Source organism: Hippocampus guttulatus, chromosome 7, assembly GCF_054856545.1.
Source record: "Hippocampus guttulatus isolate MCC_2025c chromosome 7, RoL_Hgut_1.0, whole genome shotgun sequence".
Taxonomy (NCBI): Eukaryota; Metazoa; Chordata; class Actinopteri; order Syngnathiformes; family Syngnathidae; genus Hippocampus; species Hippocampus guttulatus.
The window spans coordinates 4553327-4571663 of record NC_141267.1 but is presented as its reverse complement, the minus strand read 5'-3'; the positions used below and the strand labels follow the sequence as shown (position 1 = coordinate 4571663).

Sequence of the window (18337 nt, the reverse complement as noted above, 5' to 3'; positions counted from 1 at the left end):
TTTCTGCTGAAAGAAGAGGGTCTCACCTTTCTTTTGACAGGTTGCATGTATATATAGCCATAGAACAGAAACTTCTGTGGGCCTTGCAAATCAGTCAAAATTCAGTAAAATGTGAGGGATTGAGGGGGTTGCTCCAGTGAAAATGATTCAATGAGTTAATGGAACACTCTCAATTGTCCCTCGGAGTGAGTGTGAGCGCAAATGGTTGTTCCTCGAAGGGTGCCCTGCAATTAGCTGGCAACTAGTTCAGGGTGTACCCCACCTACTGCCCAAAGACAGCTGGAACAGGCGCCAGCACGCCCGTGACCCCCGTGAGGATAAGTGGATCAGAAAATGGATGGATGAATGACATGGTTGACAAATGAGCACACCCTCGGAAACACAAATGAAGGCAGAACTGGACAGAGCTCTCACTGACCTTTTGACATCACGACAGATGATGGCAGGAACTTTGGCATGAAAGTCTGACACAACCTCTGAAAATTCAGCTAAAAAGAGGAAGAATTACAGTTAATGAAGTCACACTACCCCACAATAGATTCAAGCAGTAATCCAGTTACAACTTTCCAAACAAATTTTACATGAGAGCTTACTTATAGAACAAGGAAATTGATCATTCTTGAATGTCAATGAATCAAAAGTGATAGTTATACTGTGCACTCTTATTCCAAAAATGAATTTTGCACACAAAACGCCATGATTACAACTTTTTTTTTCAAATGTATTTGTATTTATTAAAAGTCAGACATCACATTCATAGGTATTCACAGCCATTGCCATGAAGCTCAAATAAGTTGACTTATATATTTAATCATACATTAAGCCTGAACTAATGGCAAGTTTGAATAAAACTTACTGCTGTTTTTCAGGATGTCAAGCACTTGAATCAGGACTTCCGGTTGTGTCATCTAGATGCAAAAGCATTGCAAAATACAATGTGTAAGACTTGGAATGCTTAAAGAATTGTATATAATAGAAAATGAAGGCCATGGCAGACCTTGTCAGTGAAGGTTCACACATCCAAAGCAGCTCTGTGCATTGACATAATTCAATTATGTCATTAGCACACCAGTATAGGTGTGTTGCAACAGGGAGACTTGGACAACATGCAGGACAACGGCCCTGCAGGACCTGAGTTTGGCCCCCCAGCACTAGACCATCAACAGTTGCAATATCCATCCCAGCATGTGAAAACTTATGTCCTTCATGGCCCACATTCAAAGCAGTTGACAACATTGGAAATGGAAGTGCTGTGACCCTGCCCAAAGAAAATAATCCACATGACACGCCAATACTCCTGTGATCTCAGACTGCTTTATTTTGCCAATAGAATACTGTAGGCTGGGTCAACATGTGACATTTATCACCAGTCTTCAGCATGAGCTGCTTGACTTTGACTTTGTTGTGCCAATAGAGGAAACCGTCCGCAAGTCCATACACACATATCTTTAGCATCTATAGAATAGTGCTGCTGTCCACGACAGCTTCGGGGGGTAAATATCTCTCTCGAGGTCCATTCCCTGAAAAATGGCAGACTTAGTGTCCATCGAATGAACTGTCCATTTGTTTTCAAATGTCACAGCTAACAGCAGAGTGACTCTGATGCGCATGGAGGAGAATCTTTATGTACCGCATGGATATTGTCGAAACCTCTCACCACAAGGCGAGCTTTAAGGACAATACCATTAGATGTTTCTTTCAGTGTACAAACCCACCTAGTAGTAACACATTTTTGACAATTGTGAGTAATTCTCTTCATAAACATTGTTCTTCCAGTTTTCACTATGTCTTATGAAGATTACAGTGCCATCCTGACAAATAGATACAGCAGGACCCTTCCACATCTACAGTGAAACTCCTCTACAACAAAATCATGTTTGCAGCAAGACATTTTTCACAACAGGGCAGTGTTGTGTCCAAGGACCGGCAACCCGAGGCCTAGGCCAAGGACTTGGAAAATTTTCCGGGGCAAGGCCAAGGCCAAGGACTTGAGAAATTTTCCGAGGCCAAGGCCAAGGACCAAGGACTTGCCTCCGAGGCCAAGGCCAATGACCAAGGACTGATTTTGAAACTGAGGCCTAACCGAGGACATGTATAAAACAATGCTATCATACCACTTGGCAGGTCTTCATGATTTGCAACACCCCTCCATCATAACCCTTTGCACTCCCTAACGCTTGAATGAAGTGTTTTTATTCATGAGTAGAACAGTCAGGGTACGTGTTATTTATACTGAGAAAAAAAAATCATATGGTATACATTTATGAATTAATGTTTTAGTGCAGTAGTTTCTTAATATGAAGTAAATCAACACTCAACAGGCATGAGATGGCACGGAACAAGTTGAGAAATGACTTTGCATAGAAGTCAATCACTGACTGCAGAAAAAGCGGTAATCTCTCAGTGATAATTTTACAGTTTACCGGCAGCGAGTCCCAGGGACTCGCTGATCAGAAAAGTATCAGTGCCATTATGGATTGAGAGAGTCCCAAATTTCGAATTCTGAAAGGGTCTACTTATTCAATTGCATATAATAATAACACAAACAACAACATATACTTACAATGATAAACAAATGCTGCAAAAATTTAAATAATTCAGGAGCAGGCCTGAGGATTTCGGAAATTCATGGTAACCGTTTTTCGGTTCCGTCGGATTACCCAATGGGAAACCACGATAACAAATGTTGGGTTCAGTAAACGTTCATCATGGGAACCCATTTTTCTATTTTGACTGATATTCATAATCAAGAATTCCGAAACTCAAAAGTATAATGTTTCAAGGGTCAATGTTTGAAAACTATGCATTAACAATGAACATTACATCAGCAGCTGTGTACTCCAGGTTTATTCCAAAAAATAAATGGATCAAAAACTGGTGTACTGATGTACTGATGTACTGATGATGCCACATGGGTATTTTTTTTCAATCTCACACTGCAAAGATTAATTGACTGGTAATCATTAATACAGGTAAGTGATTGATGTGGTTTGACATCCTCTTCCCAAGACAATGCATGTGTAATCTACGATCAATTTGAGGAAAGAATTTATCACACGTCATCATTAGTTCTACCAACAGTTAACATTAGCATTACTCCACCTTCTGACAAATATTTTATTCATAAAGTTACCATGCTACAACCAATAAATTATAGAATAACCAATACTGTTTCATAATATTTTTCACAGCGATTAGCCTACAAATCTAATGACCAATTTGCCTCGTAATCGTGCCTCGCGTCATATTTCACTCTCGCGTTCTGTGCATACGTCACAGGTGAGTTTAGTGATAAACCCTTTGGACGAGTTTTTTTTCGCCGCCATCTCAAACTTTCATCCGCGCGATTCCTCAGTTTGCGGACTAAAATAACAACCCGCATGCGCACATAACGTCATCTGTTGTGTCCCCCCCCCCCCCAAACACTGAAAACGAAACAAAATTAAGGAAATTAGAAGAAACACACTCACACACCACACCACATCACAAACACACATACAGGCGCAGTGAAATCGCGTGGATCACACAGTCAATTCAAGTGCGGTGACTTTTATAATTAAACTAATTTTCGGTCCCGTGAAAATGACGCCACGGAAACGACACGCTTCCGGTAACGATTGTTACTGTGAAATCCTCAGGCTTGCCATAGTTTTTTTGTTTGTTTTGCCTGAGAAATTTCCTTGCGTCCCAAAAACGCACATTGTTTGGAACTGTGCGTCCCGTGGGAAAATTATGCGTCTAGGACGCGGGACACAGAGGTAACGAGATGGCTGAATCTCTAACCATTCTCTGAGTACTACTATTATTACCACTACCACTAATACTACATTAATTAATACCTTCAACTTCACAATAATAATAATAATAATAGATAATGAAATCAACCATGATTTTAACTATGTATCATCAATATTCATTATTCCAAACATGAGAAAGCATTCAGCAAACAAAACTGGAATCGAGCAAAAGGACTCCAAATCCCAACGGCCAAACCCGGAAGTGAAGTACCGACATTATTGACTCCAGCTGTAACGCAAATTACTTGGTTCAAACAAACATTCTAGTGCGACCGCACAAACGTGACGACTGTGCAAAAATAACTAAATAAAAGACACCACTGTTACAGAAAGGCTTTACACGCTATTCAAACTGCCGATCGCGAACGCAACAAACCGTGATTGAAACTAACTGTGATGCCGCTCTTTACACGTTGCGCTAACTGTTACCTGTCAGTGGCAGACCCGCCCCTCTTAAAGCGACAGAGTTAATCCATCAATATGGGGTTTCTTCGATGGAATTTATTAGATTCCTTCGTGATTTTTGCGGTCCTTATGCAAGGGATTCGAGGCTCTAATCCCTCATTGTGTCCGAGGACCGGCAATCCGAGGCCAAGGCCAAGGACCAAGGACTTGACTACGAGGCCAAGGCCAAGGACCAAGGACCGCCCCTCGGTCCTCGAGCCGGTCCTCGAGGCCAAGGACCGGCTCGAGGAACACATCTCTGCAACAGGGGGTTTTTCACTGTAGCAAATTTGATCTCAGATGTAAACACACACCCACACAAACACAAACGAAGGTGTACACGCACACACAATCGTATGTGTACTCTTTATTTTTATTCCAAAAGCGCATAAGTATGAGCACACACTTATGTGACACTTCATATCGTTAGTGTAGAAAGAAAAAAAGGGAAAGAAATTGTGAAATTTACGATCAGCATTCACTTTCACACTTTCACTTTCTTAGATAATGTCTTTTATTTTGCTTCCTCCGTCTTTCATTTCGATCACTTTTACCCTCTCTTCCAGCGTCAGAGCACTTCTTGTCTTAGCTGCTTGACATCCAAAGGTCCGTTTTGTAGCCATTTTAGCAATGCAACGCTCATGCTGCATCTGAATCTAACAATAACAGATACTTCCTGGACCCGGTGGCTTTTCTTTCCACCATCTCACTGTCTCTAACTCGACCTCCCCTCGATCGCCACCCAAGACAGCGTTGCTCAGCCGATGTCATGCAATGAACTTTTAAGCCAGCCACGGGACATATTTGACTGTCGTTGCTGGACATTCCCGGGGCGCTTGTGTCTTGCGCCTGAAGTAGGCTGCATTTTCACAGCCCCGCTTTGTTCAGCGAAAAGGTCGGTGCTGATGGACAGTCTGCGCCTGGATGGATGCATGGATTGAGGAGCCGACGATGAGAAGAAAGGAGCGTCAGAGCAGAGCGCCGATGCGTATGTGGAACTGGGAGTCGTGACTTGGAATTGAAGCGGACTTACATGGGACAGGAGAAGAGAGCCAATCTCTCTTTTTAGTTAATGGACGCTACAGCTTCTTGTTGCTTTCAAGCTTAGCTTGTAGCAGACGTGTGCACATTGCAGCATGACGTCTTTGATTCACTGGTGAATAGACACTTTGATTCGCTTCTCTTTCATCTATAACTGCTTCAGACAACAAAGTGTATGCAGGAAAGTGGTTAAGATTGCACGATTGTCTGTGTCTCATGTGTTGTTTTGTATTATTTTGTGATTTTTTTATTAACTTTTCTTTTGATAGCGGCGCGGACACCCGCAGCGGCTCCTCTTGTTTTATGTTGAGAGGGAAGAAATTTCATCTGTGCTGTATGTTACATGTTACACATACAGTACATTTGACAAAGTTTTATCCAATCCAATCCTCGATGGCCATAGTGAGCGCGATGGAACTCGCCTTCTCTGTAATTAGCGCTTCAGTTAGCGTCAGGTTTTTAGCATGATAACAAGTAAAGCATTCGAGGAAACGTTCGTTAATTTGAATGTCCGTCAAGCCATAAGCAATTTACTTTGAGCAGCTCATCGGATGCATTCCACTCTATCTTCCACGGATCTAGCTACAGTATCTACACACATTGACAGTGAGGTCCCTCTTGGCCAATCGGAGGCCAGGATGATGCTCGGTAAGCCAATGGCAGAGCAGCTATGAGTATGTTGCGTTCAGGAAACTCGGAGCTGTGTACACCAGTGTGGTGGTTGCTGTTTCCGAACGAAGCAGTAGAGGTCTCTGTTGGATTAGACTTGGTTGTAGTGAATCGTTTCGCGAGGCTAGAGCAGAGAAAATGATTTCGTATAACGCAACGGGAGTTTTTCGTCATATGGTGGGCAGGAGAATGGGAATGGTGTTAATGCATGAAGATTTTTTTCCTATTAGGGGGTATTTTCGCCCATGTAGGTTACGTTTTAGAGGAGTTTCACTGTACTCATTTATAATACACTGTCTCGTGGTTCAAATTTCTGATCTGTAGATCTCAGTGGCTTGCGTAATGCCCTTCTTATTCTGCTGTGAAAGCTGTTCTGGAAACATGTAATGCAGCTAAGTGTTGCCCTCATCTAGTACTCCTATTAGTATGCTCTAGAGCAGGCAGTTTATCAACTCATACAGACGTAAGATTGGGACTGTGTCCAAATACAAGCAGGTGTGGACTCTCACCATGCACATTGATCATTCCGTTTTGTCATGCTGTGTCTTTCCACCAGTCCATTGCTCCAGGGACTGTATCCCGCTGTACTTTTTGCTTCGATGTTGGATTCTATCCACCATGTCTCTAATCTGTTCATTATTGAACTCTCCACCATTGTCCGTGTAGACCTATTTGGGTGCACCGTGGATACTTATCCACAAGTGAATGAAGGAGCTGAGGATCTCCGGAGGTTTCTTGGTCCTCACAATGTTTCCAGAGTTAAATTATATGAAGTGATCAACGATGTGGAGGTACCACACAGAGGTTCCAGATCTTGTAGATCCATTGCCACTGTCTCATTGTATTCAGAGGCTAAGGGCTGCCCACCGCAGGCTTGGGCTTGGTCCTGTGGTATTTCTGGCATATCTCATAGTCACGAATGAGCTCCTCCAGAATGACGAAACAATCTGTCAGTATTTCCGGAGCTTTGAATGAGCCTCTGCAGACCCATTTTTCTTTTGAAGACATCTCTGTTGTGACGACAAGGACTTCACAAGTGTAATATTACACTCCTCCACACTTTCATCTTTTGTCAACTTGACTTCATTCTTCCAATGAGGAGAATCTTTGGCCCAATGGTTACATGCTTTGGCAACCAGCACATTTTGTTGGCTTATCATATTTGTTGAGTGGATTTGTATCTTACTGTTGCTACCGCTGCCCGCTCTTTCCCCGGTACTGCAGGCTTTTGATCAGTGAAAAAAAGCTGTTTCCTCTGTCTTGCTGCCATTGCTCGCTGTGATTTTTCCTAAAAAAAAAAAATCACGCCAGAAGCGCTAGCTGTCTACTCTTTTCCTCAAGATACGCCGTATCCAGGTTTTTAATCGCTAACACAGCATCAGGCAGTCATCCGATTGTATCTTTGCTTGAAGTCTATTATATAGCACTCCATGGACACCGCACAGTATTTGGGTATCGAGTCAAAATAGGAGTACGCTTCATAAGCGCGGTCTTGTTCTTCTCTCAAAAACACTATGTCCTACGAAGCGAGAAGTGTTTCCAAGCCGTTGTCAATATGTGGATCATCCGCGGACATTTTCAAAGCAGTCTTTCTGGCTCTTGCTTCGAGGCCCAGCAAGCGCCTGCTTTTTTTTTGTCCAAGTCCGAAACAAATCTCCAAATACTACCTTTGTTTTTCCAGCACTAATATGGCCTCACTTCCATCACATTTCTGCGATACTCTGTAGTTGAAAACCATCCTCTGCTACCATGACCAAACAAGTGGATAAATTGTTACAATTGTCATGAGGCTCAATGGACTGCGGTGATTCCAGTCAGTCGGTGCGGTGTTGCTGTGAGCAAATAAATGGACATGCACAGTGAGGGAAGACGCTTACGATAATGTACCCCAGCAGTGGCACACTGGTTGAGAATCACTGATCTATCTATGTCTGAATTTTCTCTATTTACGGGCCAGCCTGGTCCCTGTAATCTGCAAATAGTCAGGTCCGCTGTATACAAATACATACTGCAGCAATATTTATTTGTATTTTATCTCCTTTAGGATATATAGGATTAGAGCAGTGGTTCTCAATTATTTTCTGTCTTGCCCCCCCTAGGAAGAGGAAAACATCTCGCGCCCCCCCCCCACCCCTGCACGACTATAAATAGGCAAGTCAAGTCAAGTCAACAGTATTTATAGAGCACTTTCAAACAGCCATCGCTGCATACAAAGTGCTGTACATGGAGCAATTTAACATGCACAATAAACAGTAAGACAAATCGGTAATAAAGGCGGTAGAAAGCACCAAACAGTAAAACCAAGAACAAATCTAAGTCATGCTGAGTCGAAGGCCAAAGAATACAAGTGAGTTTTGAGGAGGGTTTTGAAGATGGGCAGCTAGGAGGCTTGCCGAATGTTCAGTGGGAGGTCATTCCAGAGAGAGGGACCAGCAACAGAAAAGGCTCGATCCCCTCTGAGCCTCAGTTTAGTTCTTGGTACTTCTAATAAAGTCTGGTCCACAGACCTGAGGCGCCGGGCAGGTGTGTAGGGGCGGATGAGCTCAGAGAGGTAAGGTGGCGCGAGATTATTCAGAGATTCATCCATCCATCCATCTTCTACCGCTTATCCGGGGCCGGGTCGCGGGGGCAACAGCTTTAGCAGGGAAGCCCAGACTTCCCTCTCCCTAGCTACTTCTTCCAGCTCTCCCCGGGGGATCCCGAGGCGTTCCCAGGCCAGCTGGGTGACATAGTCACTCCAGCGTGTCCTGGGTCTTCCTCGGGGTCTCCTCCCAGTGGGACATGCCCGGAACACCTCACCAGGGAGGCGTTCAGGAGGCATCCGAATCAGATGCCCAAGCCACCTCATCTGGCTCCTCTCGATGTGGAGGAGAAGCGGCTCGACTCTGAGCCCCTCCCGGATGACCGAGCTTCTCACCTTATCTCTAAGGGAGAGCCCGGACACCCTGCGGAGAAAACTCATTTCGGCCGCTTGTATCCGGGATCTCGTTCTTTCGGTCACGACCCATAGCTCGTGACCATAGATGAGGGTTGGAACGTAGATCGACCGGTAAATTGAGAGCTTCGCCCTTCGGCTCAGCTCCTTCTTCACCACGACAGACCGATACAACGTCCGCATCACAGCAGACGCTGCACCGATCCGCCTGTCGATCTCTCGCTCCCTCCTGCCCTCACTCGTGAACAAGACCCCAAGATACTTAAACTCCTCCACTTGGGGCAAGATCTCTCCCCCGACCCGGAGGGGGCACTCCACCCTTTTCCGACTGAGGACCATGGTTTCAGATTTGGAGGTGCTGATTTTCATCCCAACCGCTTCACACTCGGCTGCGAAACGCTCCAGTGAGAGTTGGAGAGCCCCGTTTGAAGGAGCCAACAGCACCACATCATCTGCAAAAAGCAGGGATGCAATACTGAGGCCACCAAAACGGACGCCCTCAACGCTTCGGCTGCGCCTAGAAATTCTGTCCATAAAGATTATGAACAGAATCGGCGACAAAGGGCAGCCTTGGCGGAGTCCTACCCTCACTGGAAACGATTCCGACTTACTGCCGGCAATGCGAACCAAACTCTGACATCGGTGGTATAGTGACCGAATAGCCCGTATCAGGGGGTTCGGTACCCCATACCCACGAAGCACCCCCCACAGAACTCCCCGAGGGACACGGTCAAACGCCTTCTCCAAGTCCACAAAACACATGTAGACTGGTTGGGCGAATTCCCACATACCCTCGAGGACCCTGCTAAGGGTGTAGAGCTGGTCCACTGTTCCACGGCCGGGACGAAAACCACACTGCTCCTCCTCAATCTGAGGCTCGACTTCCTGACGGACCCTCCTCTCCAGCACCCCTGAATAGACCTTACCAGGGAGGCTGAGGAGTGTGATCCCTCTGTAGTTGGAACACACCCTCCGGTCCCCCTTTTTAAAAAGAGGGACTACCACCCCGGTCTGCCAATCCAGAGGCACTCTCCCCGTTGACCACGCGATGTTGCAGAGGCGTGTCAACAAGGACAGCCCCACAACATCCAGAGCCCTGAGGAACTCCGGGCGGATCTCATCCACCCCTGGGGCCCTGCCACCGAGGAGCTTTTTAACCACATCGGTGACTTCAACCACAGAGATAGGAGAGCCCACCTCAGGGTCCTCAGACTCTGCTTCCTCCAAGGAAGACGTGTTGGTGGAGTTGAGGAGGTCTTCGAAGTACTCTGCCCACCGGTTCACAACGTCCCGAGTCGAAGTCAGCAGTGCCCCATCCCCACTGTACACAGTGTTAGTGGTGCACTGCTTCCCCCTCCTGAGACGTCGGATGGTGGACCAGAATTTCCTCGAAGCCGTCCGGAAGTCGGCTTCCATGGCCTCACCGAACTCTTCCCACGCTCGGGTTTTTGCCTCGGCGACCACCGAAGCTGCGTTCCGCTTGGCCAGTCGATACCCGTCAGCTGCCTCTGGGGTCCCACAGGCCATAAAGGCTCGATAGGACTCCTTCTTCAGCTTGACGGCATCCCTTACTGCTGGTGTCCACCAGCGAGTACGAGGGTTGCCGCCACGACAGGCACCAACCACTTTACGGCCACAACTCAGATTGGCCGCCTCAACAATAGAGGCACGGAACATGGTCCACTCGGACTCAATGTCCCCCGTCTCCCCCGGAACATGGGAAAAGCTCTGTCGGAGGTGGGAGTTGAAACTCCTTCTGACAGGGGATTCCGCCAGACGCTCCCAACAAACCCTCACAATACGTTTGGGTCTGCCAGGACGGACCGGCATCTTTCCCCACCATCGGAGCCTACTCACCACCAGGTGGTGATCAGTTGACAGCTCCGCCCCTCTCTTCACCCGAGTGTCCAAAACATGCGGCCGCAAATCCGATGATACAACCACAAGGTCGATCATCGAACTACGGCCCAGGGTGTCCTGGTGCCAAGTGCACATATGGACACCCTTATGTTTGAACAAGGTGTTCGTTATGGACAGTCCGTGACGAGCACAGAAGTCCAATAACAAAACACCACTCGAGTTCTGATCGGGGGGGCCGTTCCTCCCAATCACGCCCCTCCAGGTCTCACTGTCATTGCCCACGTGAGCATTGAAGTCCCCCAGCAGAACAAGGGAGTCCCCAGCAGGAGTACTCTCCAGCACACCCTCCAAGGACTCCAAAAAGGGTGGGTATGCTGAGCTGCCGTTTGGTGCATATGCACAAACAACAGTCAGGACCCGTCCCCCCACCCGAAGGCGGAGGGAAGCAACCCTCTCGTCTACCGGTGTGAACCCCAATGTACAGGCACTGAGCCGGGGTGCAATGAGTATGCCCACACCTGCTCTGCGCCTCTCACCATGAGCAACTCCAGAGTGGAAGAGAGTCCAACCCCTCTCGAGAGAACTAGTACCAGAACCCAGGCTGTGTGTGGAGGCAAGTCCGACTATATCCAGTCGGAACTTCTCTACCTCACACACCAGCTCGGGCTCCTTCCCTGCCAGAGAGGTGACATTCCATGTCCCAAGAGCTAGCTTCTGCAGCCGAGGATCGGACCGCCAGGGTCCCCGCCTTTGGCTGCCGCCCAGCTCGCATTGCACCCGACCCCTTTGACCCCTCCCACGGGTGGTGAGACCATGAGAAGGAGGACCCACGTTGCCTCTTCGGGCTGAGCCCGGCCGGGCCTATTCAGAGATTTGAAAACAAATAAGAGGATCTTGAAAATAACTCTAAAATGAATGGGGAGCCAGTGAAGGGATGCCAGAGTAGGAGTTATGTGCTCCCTCTTACGAGTACCAGTCAAGAGGCGAGCAGTGGCATTCTGGACCAGCTGAAGGCGCTGAATGGAGGACTGGCTGACTCCAAAGTAAAGGGCATTGCAGTAATCGAGCCGGGATGTGACAAAGGCATGAATTACTGTCTCAAAGTGTTCATGTGAGAGGAGAGGCTTTATTTTGGCCAGCTGTCTAAGGTGAAAGAAGCTGGATTTAACAACGGCACCAATTTGCCGATCGAGTTTGAAATCACTGTCCACTTTAAGGCCCAAGTTTGAGACTGTTGACTTAAGATAAGGAGACAGGGGGCCCAAGTCTACAGGATGGAATGTACAAGGGCCACTGGGACCAAACAATATCACCTCTGTCTTCTTTTCATTGAATCTCAAGAAATTTTGTGCCATCCAGGTTTTGATTTCTTCCAGACAGGATAGGGGTGGCCTTAATGAGAAGGCGTCTTTCTTGCTCAGTGGGACATAGATCTGGCAGTCATCTGCATAGCAGTGGAAGGGAATACCATGTTTCCTTAAGATGGAACCCAATGGGAGCAGATACAGCGAGAACAGCAGAGGCCCCAGAATTGAGCCCTGTGGAACACCACATGACAGGGGAGCAGTGCGTGACTCAGAGCAGCCAAGGCTGACACAGAAGGTTCTGTCAGCTAAATAGGACCTAAACCACTCAAGAGCACTGCCGCCAATGCCCACCAAGTGCTGCAAACGAGTCAGCAGAATACTGTGATCCACTGTATCAAATGCTGCAGTTAAGTCCAATAAAACTAGACACACGTGGTCTCCAGAGTCATTTGCCAGGAGGATGTCATTAGAAACGCGTAACAGGGCTGACTCCGTGCTATGCATCGTCTTGAAACCTGACTGGAAGACCTCCAAGATGTTATGTTTATCCAAGAAAAATTTCAACTGCATGTGCACCACTTTTTCCAGAATTTTGGAAATGAAAGGCAGTTTGGAAATGGGCCTGAAACTTGACAGCACATCTGCATCAAGACCAGGTTTCTTGATCAAGGGTTGTACCACAGCATGTTTAAACTGTTGGGGAACTATACCAGAAGAGAGGCTGCTGTTGATGATATCCAAGACCGATGCACCAACACTCGGGAGAACCTCCTGAAAGAAATGCGGGGGAAGAGAGTCGCAGAGGGAGCCAGATGGCTTCGTCTGGCGAACTACATCCTCCAAAAGCGTCAAAGACACAGTTTCAAAAGAATTTAGCACAGCTGAACATGGAACATGGACAGAGGGGTCAGATGCGGTATTTGAGACCGCAGTCCTAGCTGTAGAGACCTTATCAATGAAAAACTGAAGGAATCTGTTGCACATCTCGGGTGAAGAATCTGAGCAAGTAGGCAGAGGGGGTTTAAATAGTGCGCATGGGTTGTGATGGTTAGCTTGAATATAGGTCCGACAGATGTTCTCTTTTGGCCTCTTTTACTGTGAGCTGGTAGTTACGCCAGCAGTCTTTCCAAATTCGATAAGAGACATGCAATTTGTCATTTTTCCACTTGCGTTCGGCTTTGCGACACCCCTGCCTAGCTGCGCGGGTAATGTCGTTAAACCATGGCTCGGGTTTAGGTTTTGGGAGCACAGTTTTTGAAGGAGCCACCAAATCCAGAATGGCACGGCATGATGAGTTGAACCAAGAGGTGAGTTCCTCTGTGTTAGACGAGGGTACGCAAAGGTTATTAAAGGCATCAGAGAGTGCGAGGGTTAAAAATTCGGCGTTTAAAACTAGGAGCGGCAGATTTCACAGCAGCATGCGATAAGACTACGTCAAATAAAACTGCCATGTGATCAGAAATCCCATTTTCAAGGACTTCCAGATTTGACACCGGTAGACCATAACCAAGGACAAGGTCTAAAATATGACCTTGTTTAAGTGTCGGGCTGGTCACATACTGCACGAAATTAAGAGTCGATAAGTCTTAAGAAGTCCTTTGCTAGCATTTTTTCCGGACAGCACACATGGATATTAAAATCCCCCATTAGGAGGATATGATCATATCTCAGCCTGATTTCCGCAAGAAAGGTTGAAAAGTCGCTTAAAAAGTCTTTGTTGTATTTAGGAGGACGGTAAATGACAGCACAGAGCACCAGGAAAACACGACCGACTTCAAAGAAGGTTGCTTCAAAGCTGGTGGCCGATGTGGTGAATGTGCACCGTTTACATTTAAAATAAAATATAAAAATAGGATCATTTGTCTATAAAATTGTAAAAGTACACCTTTGCATAACACTGTAACCTTATTAACGTATAAGAGAATAAAAAAGAAAGAAATACGGCCCAACTTACAACAAAGAACAGCTTTAGATTTCAAGTGCATCTAAAATTACATTAAATCCTTAATTTAACTTTAAATATTTTTTGACTGACCATGTCAAACCATACAACACTGAAAAATAAAATTACATAAAATCAATAATAATATAATAAATAAATAATAAATAAAATTACATAAAATCAATAATAAATAATATAATAAATAAATAATAAATAAAATTACATAAAATCAATAATTAACTGATTGGGGTGTAATGTCTTTAAGTGGCGCTTTAATTTATTTAGCTTCATGCTGTCCGCAACCAACATTTTTAGACACAGTAAGCTCACCGATCTTTCCTCGTCTGCCACCGTAGTCACAGTGAAGCCAAGTGCTACATACGCCTCGTCTTATTTCCTCCCTTAGAATGCTCCCTGCGCAAACTCTGCCAATGAGAGTGCCACTGCCCCCTAACGTAGTGGAGGTGCAACTGCACGTTATTTTAGGACAGTAAAAAAATAAAAAAGCATGTTCCACAAGGTCAAACGTGTCCCCCTTGACAGAGCCTCGCGCGCCCCCAGGGCAATTTGAGAAACATTAGATTAGAGTAATCTTAAATGTAAATTTCCCCAGTGTGGGACAAATAAAGGATATCTTATCTTAATGTAATTCAAAGCATTCGGATTACATTACTTCAATATTATGGCACTCAGATTACGTTACTACTGCATTTTTTTTAGCGGGTAACTAGTAATTATACCTTAATATATTTGTTTTATTCCAGGACCGTGATTCTCAACCAGTGTGTCTGGGCACCGCGTGCTGTGAGAGCTCTTCATGTGTGCCCCAGAAATGATAACATTTCAATGAATGGTCAAAAAATTATTCATGACAAAAAATTTATCTTTGTTTATCCATCTCTGCCAGCAACTGACTGTGACAGCGAGAACGAAAAAAATGATCTTGTCTGACATGGCAGAAAGTATACAATTGACATGTGTATCCATTTTTGTATGCTTGTTGTGCCATGAGTTTTTCAAACTAAAAATATGTACCTCGGTTCAATAAAGGTTGGGAATCACTGTTCTAGGAAGCATGCTGCAAAGTACTGTAAATGGATAGTTAGGACAGCATCCCACTTTCACGGAGTTCTATGTAAAAAAGTAAAAGAGGTACTTATCGCCACATCCATTAAGGCTCCAATGCTATGCTGCAGAATCGCTCTATAAGAAGTGTTAGTTGCTGTGACTAAAATTGACAGACTTACTGTGGATGGGTGGATGACATCAATGTTGATATCACTCGTCTTGAAGGCAAATCGGGTAAGGCAAGAACCATAGAGACTCAGAGTGCAAGCTGGACAATAAAGGAGAGCGTACATTAAAAATATATTAAGGTGTATAGGACTTTTCAATGTGCAACAGACATGAAATGTGTATGACGGATTATTAACAGCTGTGAGCAGCATCCTACGACAACCCCTGGCAAAAATTAAGGAATCAGTCTTGGAGTATGCTTATTCAGTTGTTGAATTTTGTCAACTTACCAACAGGGGTTGGTAACTCCGGTTCCTCGAGAGACATATCTTTCCTGTTTTAGAGCTCTCCCTACTCCAACACACCTGATTCAATTGATCATGAGCGTTTCGGGCTTCTACAGAGCTTGTTGATGAGCTGATCGTTTGAATCAGGTGCGTTGGAGTAGGGAGGAATTCAAAAAAAGACGGGATATGGCTCTCAAGGAACCTGAGTTCCCTACCCCTGCTTCAAAGAAACACTAAAAAGAAATCAAGGAAAAGTGGAAATGTGGTTGTCAGAAACAGTTGTTGAGAGCAAGCAGAAAGGAACCAGGGTTCCCACTCTTCCACTTGCTTTTTATTTATGGACCTTTTAATGACTTTTGTGGACCAATTTAGCCACTTTTTAAGGACTTTTCTCCATTCAGCGGGGGATTCACGGTGGATTTAATGCCCGCTCAGCAATACACGGGCTGAACAGAAAGCCACATATCACTGAGCTGGTGTTCAAATCATTGCTGCCAAAGGAAGGGCACATCTTTATTTTTAGGGGCAATCACTTAACCCTTTATTTGACATACTGTATGTCAAATTTTCACTTTGCTATCTGTATCACGGGTAGGAAAATGAAAAAAAATTTTTTAATTGATTCTCAAATAAAACACACAAAGAAAAATTTAAATGGAGAAAATATAAAACTTCAATTTATTTTCGAATAAACACAACACGAAGAACAGAGCTAATGGTCATATGGGTCACCTGGAGTGGTTTTAGAAAAGTCTGGTTTCACTAATAGTAGTACTGATTGCCCTTTTTAGCAGTATCCAGTATACCTGAACAGCTGAAATGCATGTCAGAAGTCTAAATCCCAAATGGTCCAACCCTATTATTTTCCCTCATATCACCTTCAATGATCAGACATGTTTTATAATGACAAATATGAAACTGATATGACAATTAGGGAATAGCAGACAGTGACTTAGTTTTCTCCTCAATCTCTTTTGCAAGTTCTTGGCGATCAATTTTCTTCTGTTTTGCTGTGTGCCTCAATGCATTTGACTTGACCAGGAGGCTATGACAAGTTTTACCTCTCACGGAGATGCCCTTCTTGCACACTCGGCAGTAGGCCGACGTATAATCGCCAGCAATTTTTCCGAACCAAACACTGAACTCCAGCTTCTCCAGCCACGGCACTTGAAAATAGCATTGTCCCGGAATATTTGTAGCGACGCCACTCGAGCGAAGCGCGCCTCAGCAGTCGAAAGTCCGCTGCTCTCTGCTGTGTGTGCGCCCGCGCGAACATGTACGCACGCGCACGTCTTTTGGAAGCAACCGACGTCACAAATCAAATACGCTTTGATCTATGACAACAAAACGCTAGCCTAGCCGAAACAGCAGCTAAGCTTAGCTGACGCACACACAGCAGAGAGCAGCGGACTATCGACTGCTGAGGCGCGCTTCGCTCGAGTGGCGTCGCTACATATTTGTCTGTCACTTGTTGAGATCGATAAATTCGATGAATAGATTTTTCCAGAAAATACGGTAATTGTTTGCCGAGCCGGCAACCAAACCATCCATTCACTGCCCCAGGATGGCGTCAATCTATTGTTGTTTCCCGGAATTACCCGAAGTGATCACGTGATCATCATCTGAACTAATCGGAGCGGGTACCAGGTCCTGCATGTTCCGACAAAACTTTGAATTGGAAGGGTGGGGAAAATGACATACACAAATGAAATGAACACCGCAGGTTAATATTTATGGATTTTAGAAGATTTCCCTGAAAATTATGGACAATTAAGAACATAATTTTACAACTTTTTTATTGATTTTTATGAACTTTAAGGACCCGTACGAACCCTGGGAACAATATGGCACATTGCGTGGCAACCGCCTCCAGCTAATTTGATCCCACCCCCAGCCAGACCGATTGATATCAATCAACAGAGTGCAAATCTCTAGCTGTGTTTATTGAGCAATTGCCGTTTTTCTGCGGCAACTATGTATTTTAACTGTCATTTAAATGTTGCGCCACTATGGAGGCGCCGTATCAACATCAGTGCACCAGAAAGATCTGAAGCAACTACCGAAGAAGAAACAGATCGAATTGGGGTTTTTCCCACTAGCTTGTGCTATCGGCATCGTGACTTTCCCTGGCGGATGGTACAAACAGGTATATAGTGCCCGTTTTTTGCATCCAAGCATATCATATTTATTTGAAAAAAAATAAAAGTTTCCTTCGTGTCAAAGTAAAGTTCATGATTTCTAGCATTGCAGATACGGCAGGCAAAATCAGACACTTTTTGAGAAAGCAACATAGAGAGGAGGAAAGTCAAGGTGAAACAGAGCAGAGAAATTAACATAAGAGGCAGTTAAAATTTCATCATTAAAGGGAGTGACAAATTGTGGACATTTGTGTCAGGTCTGAAAGTAGTTCACAAGGGGCTGGTTGGTGATAGCGAGGGTCAGAAGGCAGGACAAAACGAGTCGGCAAGGCGAGAGTACATAAATCCGATTTGAATTAAGAGCATAACAAAAAGCCAAATGTACATAATTCAAACTATTTTTTAGTCCTCTTTCCATATCTTCTCAAAAACACACGAATCAGTGGCTTTGACGAGCAGTGGCTAAATGAATTTACCAGGCTTAGTCATACTGCGGAAGTCATGCACTGTAATTTATATCAAAATCAGTGTGCCCCAGCACAAAAAGAAGAGAGAGGTCTGTAATTTTCTTGATAGGTGTACCTCAACTGTTAGAGATCAAATGAAAAAAAATCCAGAAAATGACAGATTTTTATCTGCAAATTATAATAATAATAAATTTTATTTATATGCGCCTTTCAA

General features: G+C 45.0%; 1 protein-coding gene across 6 annotated transcripts in view; it reads right to left on the bottom strand.

Annotated features, from left to right (window-relative positions):
- Positions 1 to 18337, bottom strand: part of tut4 (terminal uridylyl transferase 4) — a 101542-nt gene that overhangs the window by 77912 nt on the left and 5293 nt on the right. For 5 of the 6 annotated variants that reach the window (XM_086115428.1, XM_086115432.1, XM_086115429.1 and 2 more), the window contains 3 exons: positions 15243 to 15331; positions 857 to 908; positions 419 to 488 (listed from right to left, as the gene is read on the bottom strand). In XM_086115428.1, the coding sequence (XP_085971554.1) occupies positions 419 to 488; positions 857 to 908; positions 15243 to 15331 (211 nt within the window). Of the gene's footprint in view, positions 1 to 418; positions 489 to 856; positions 909 to 15242; positions 15332 to 16579; positions 16749 to 18337 lie in introns of those variants that run through there. The other variant, XM_086115433.1, reaches the window with a different exon arrangement.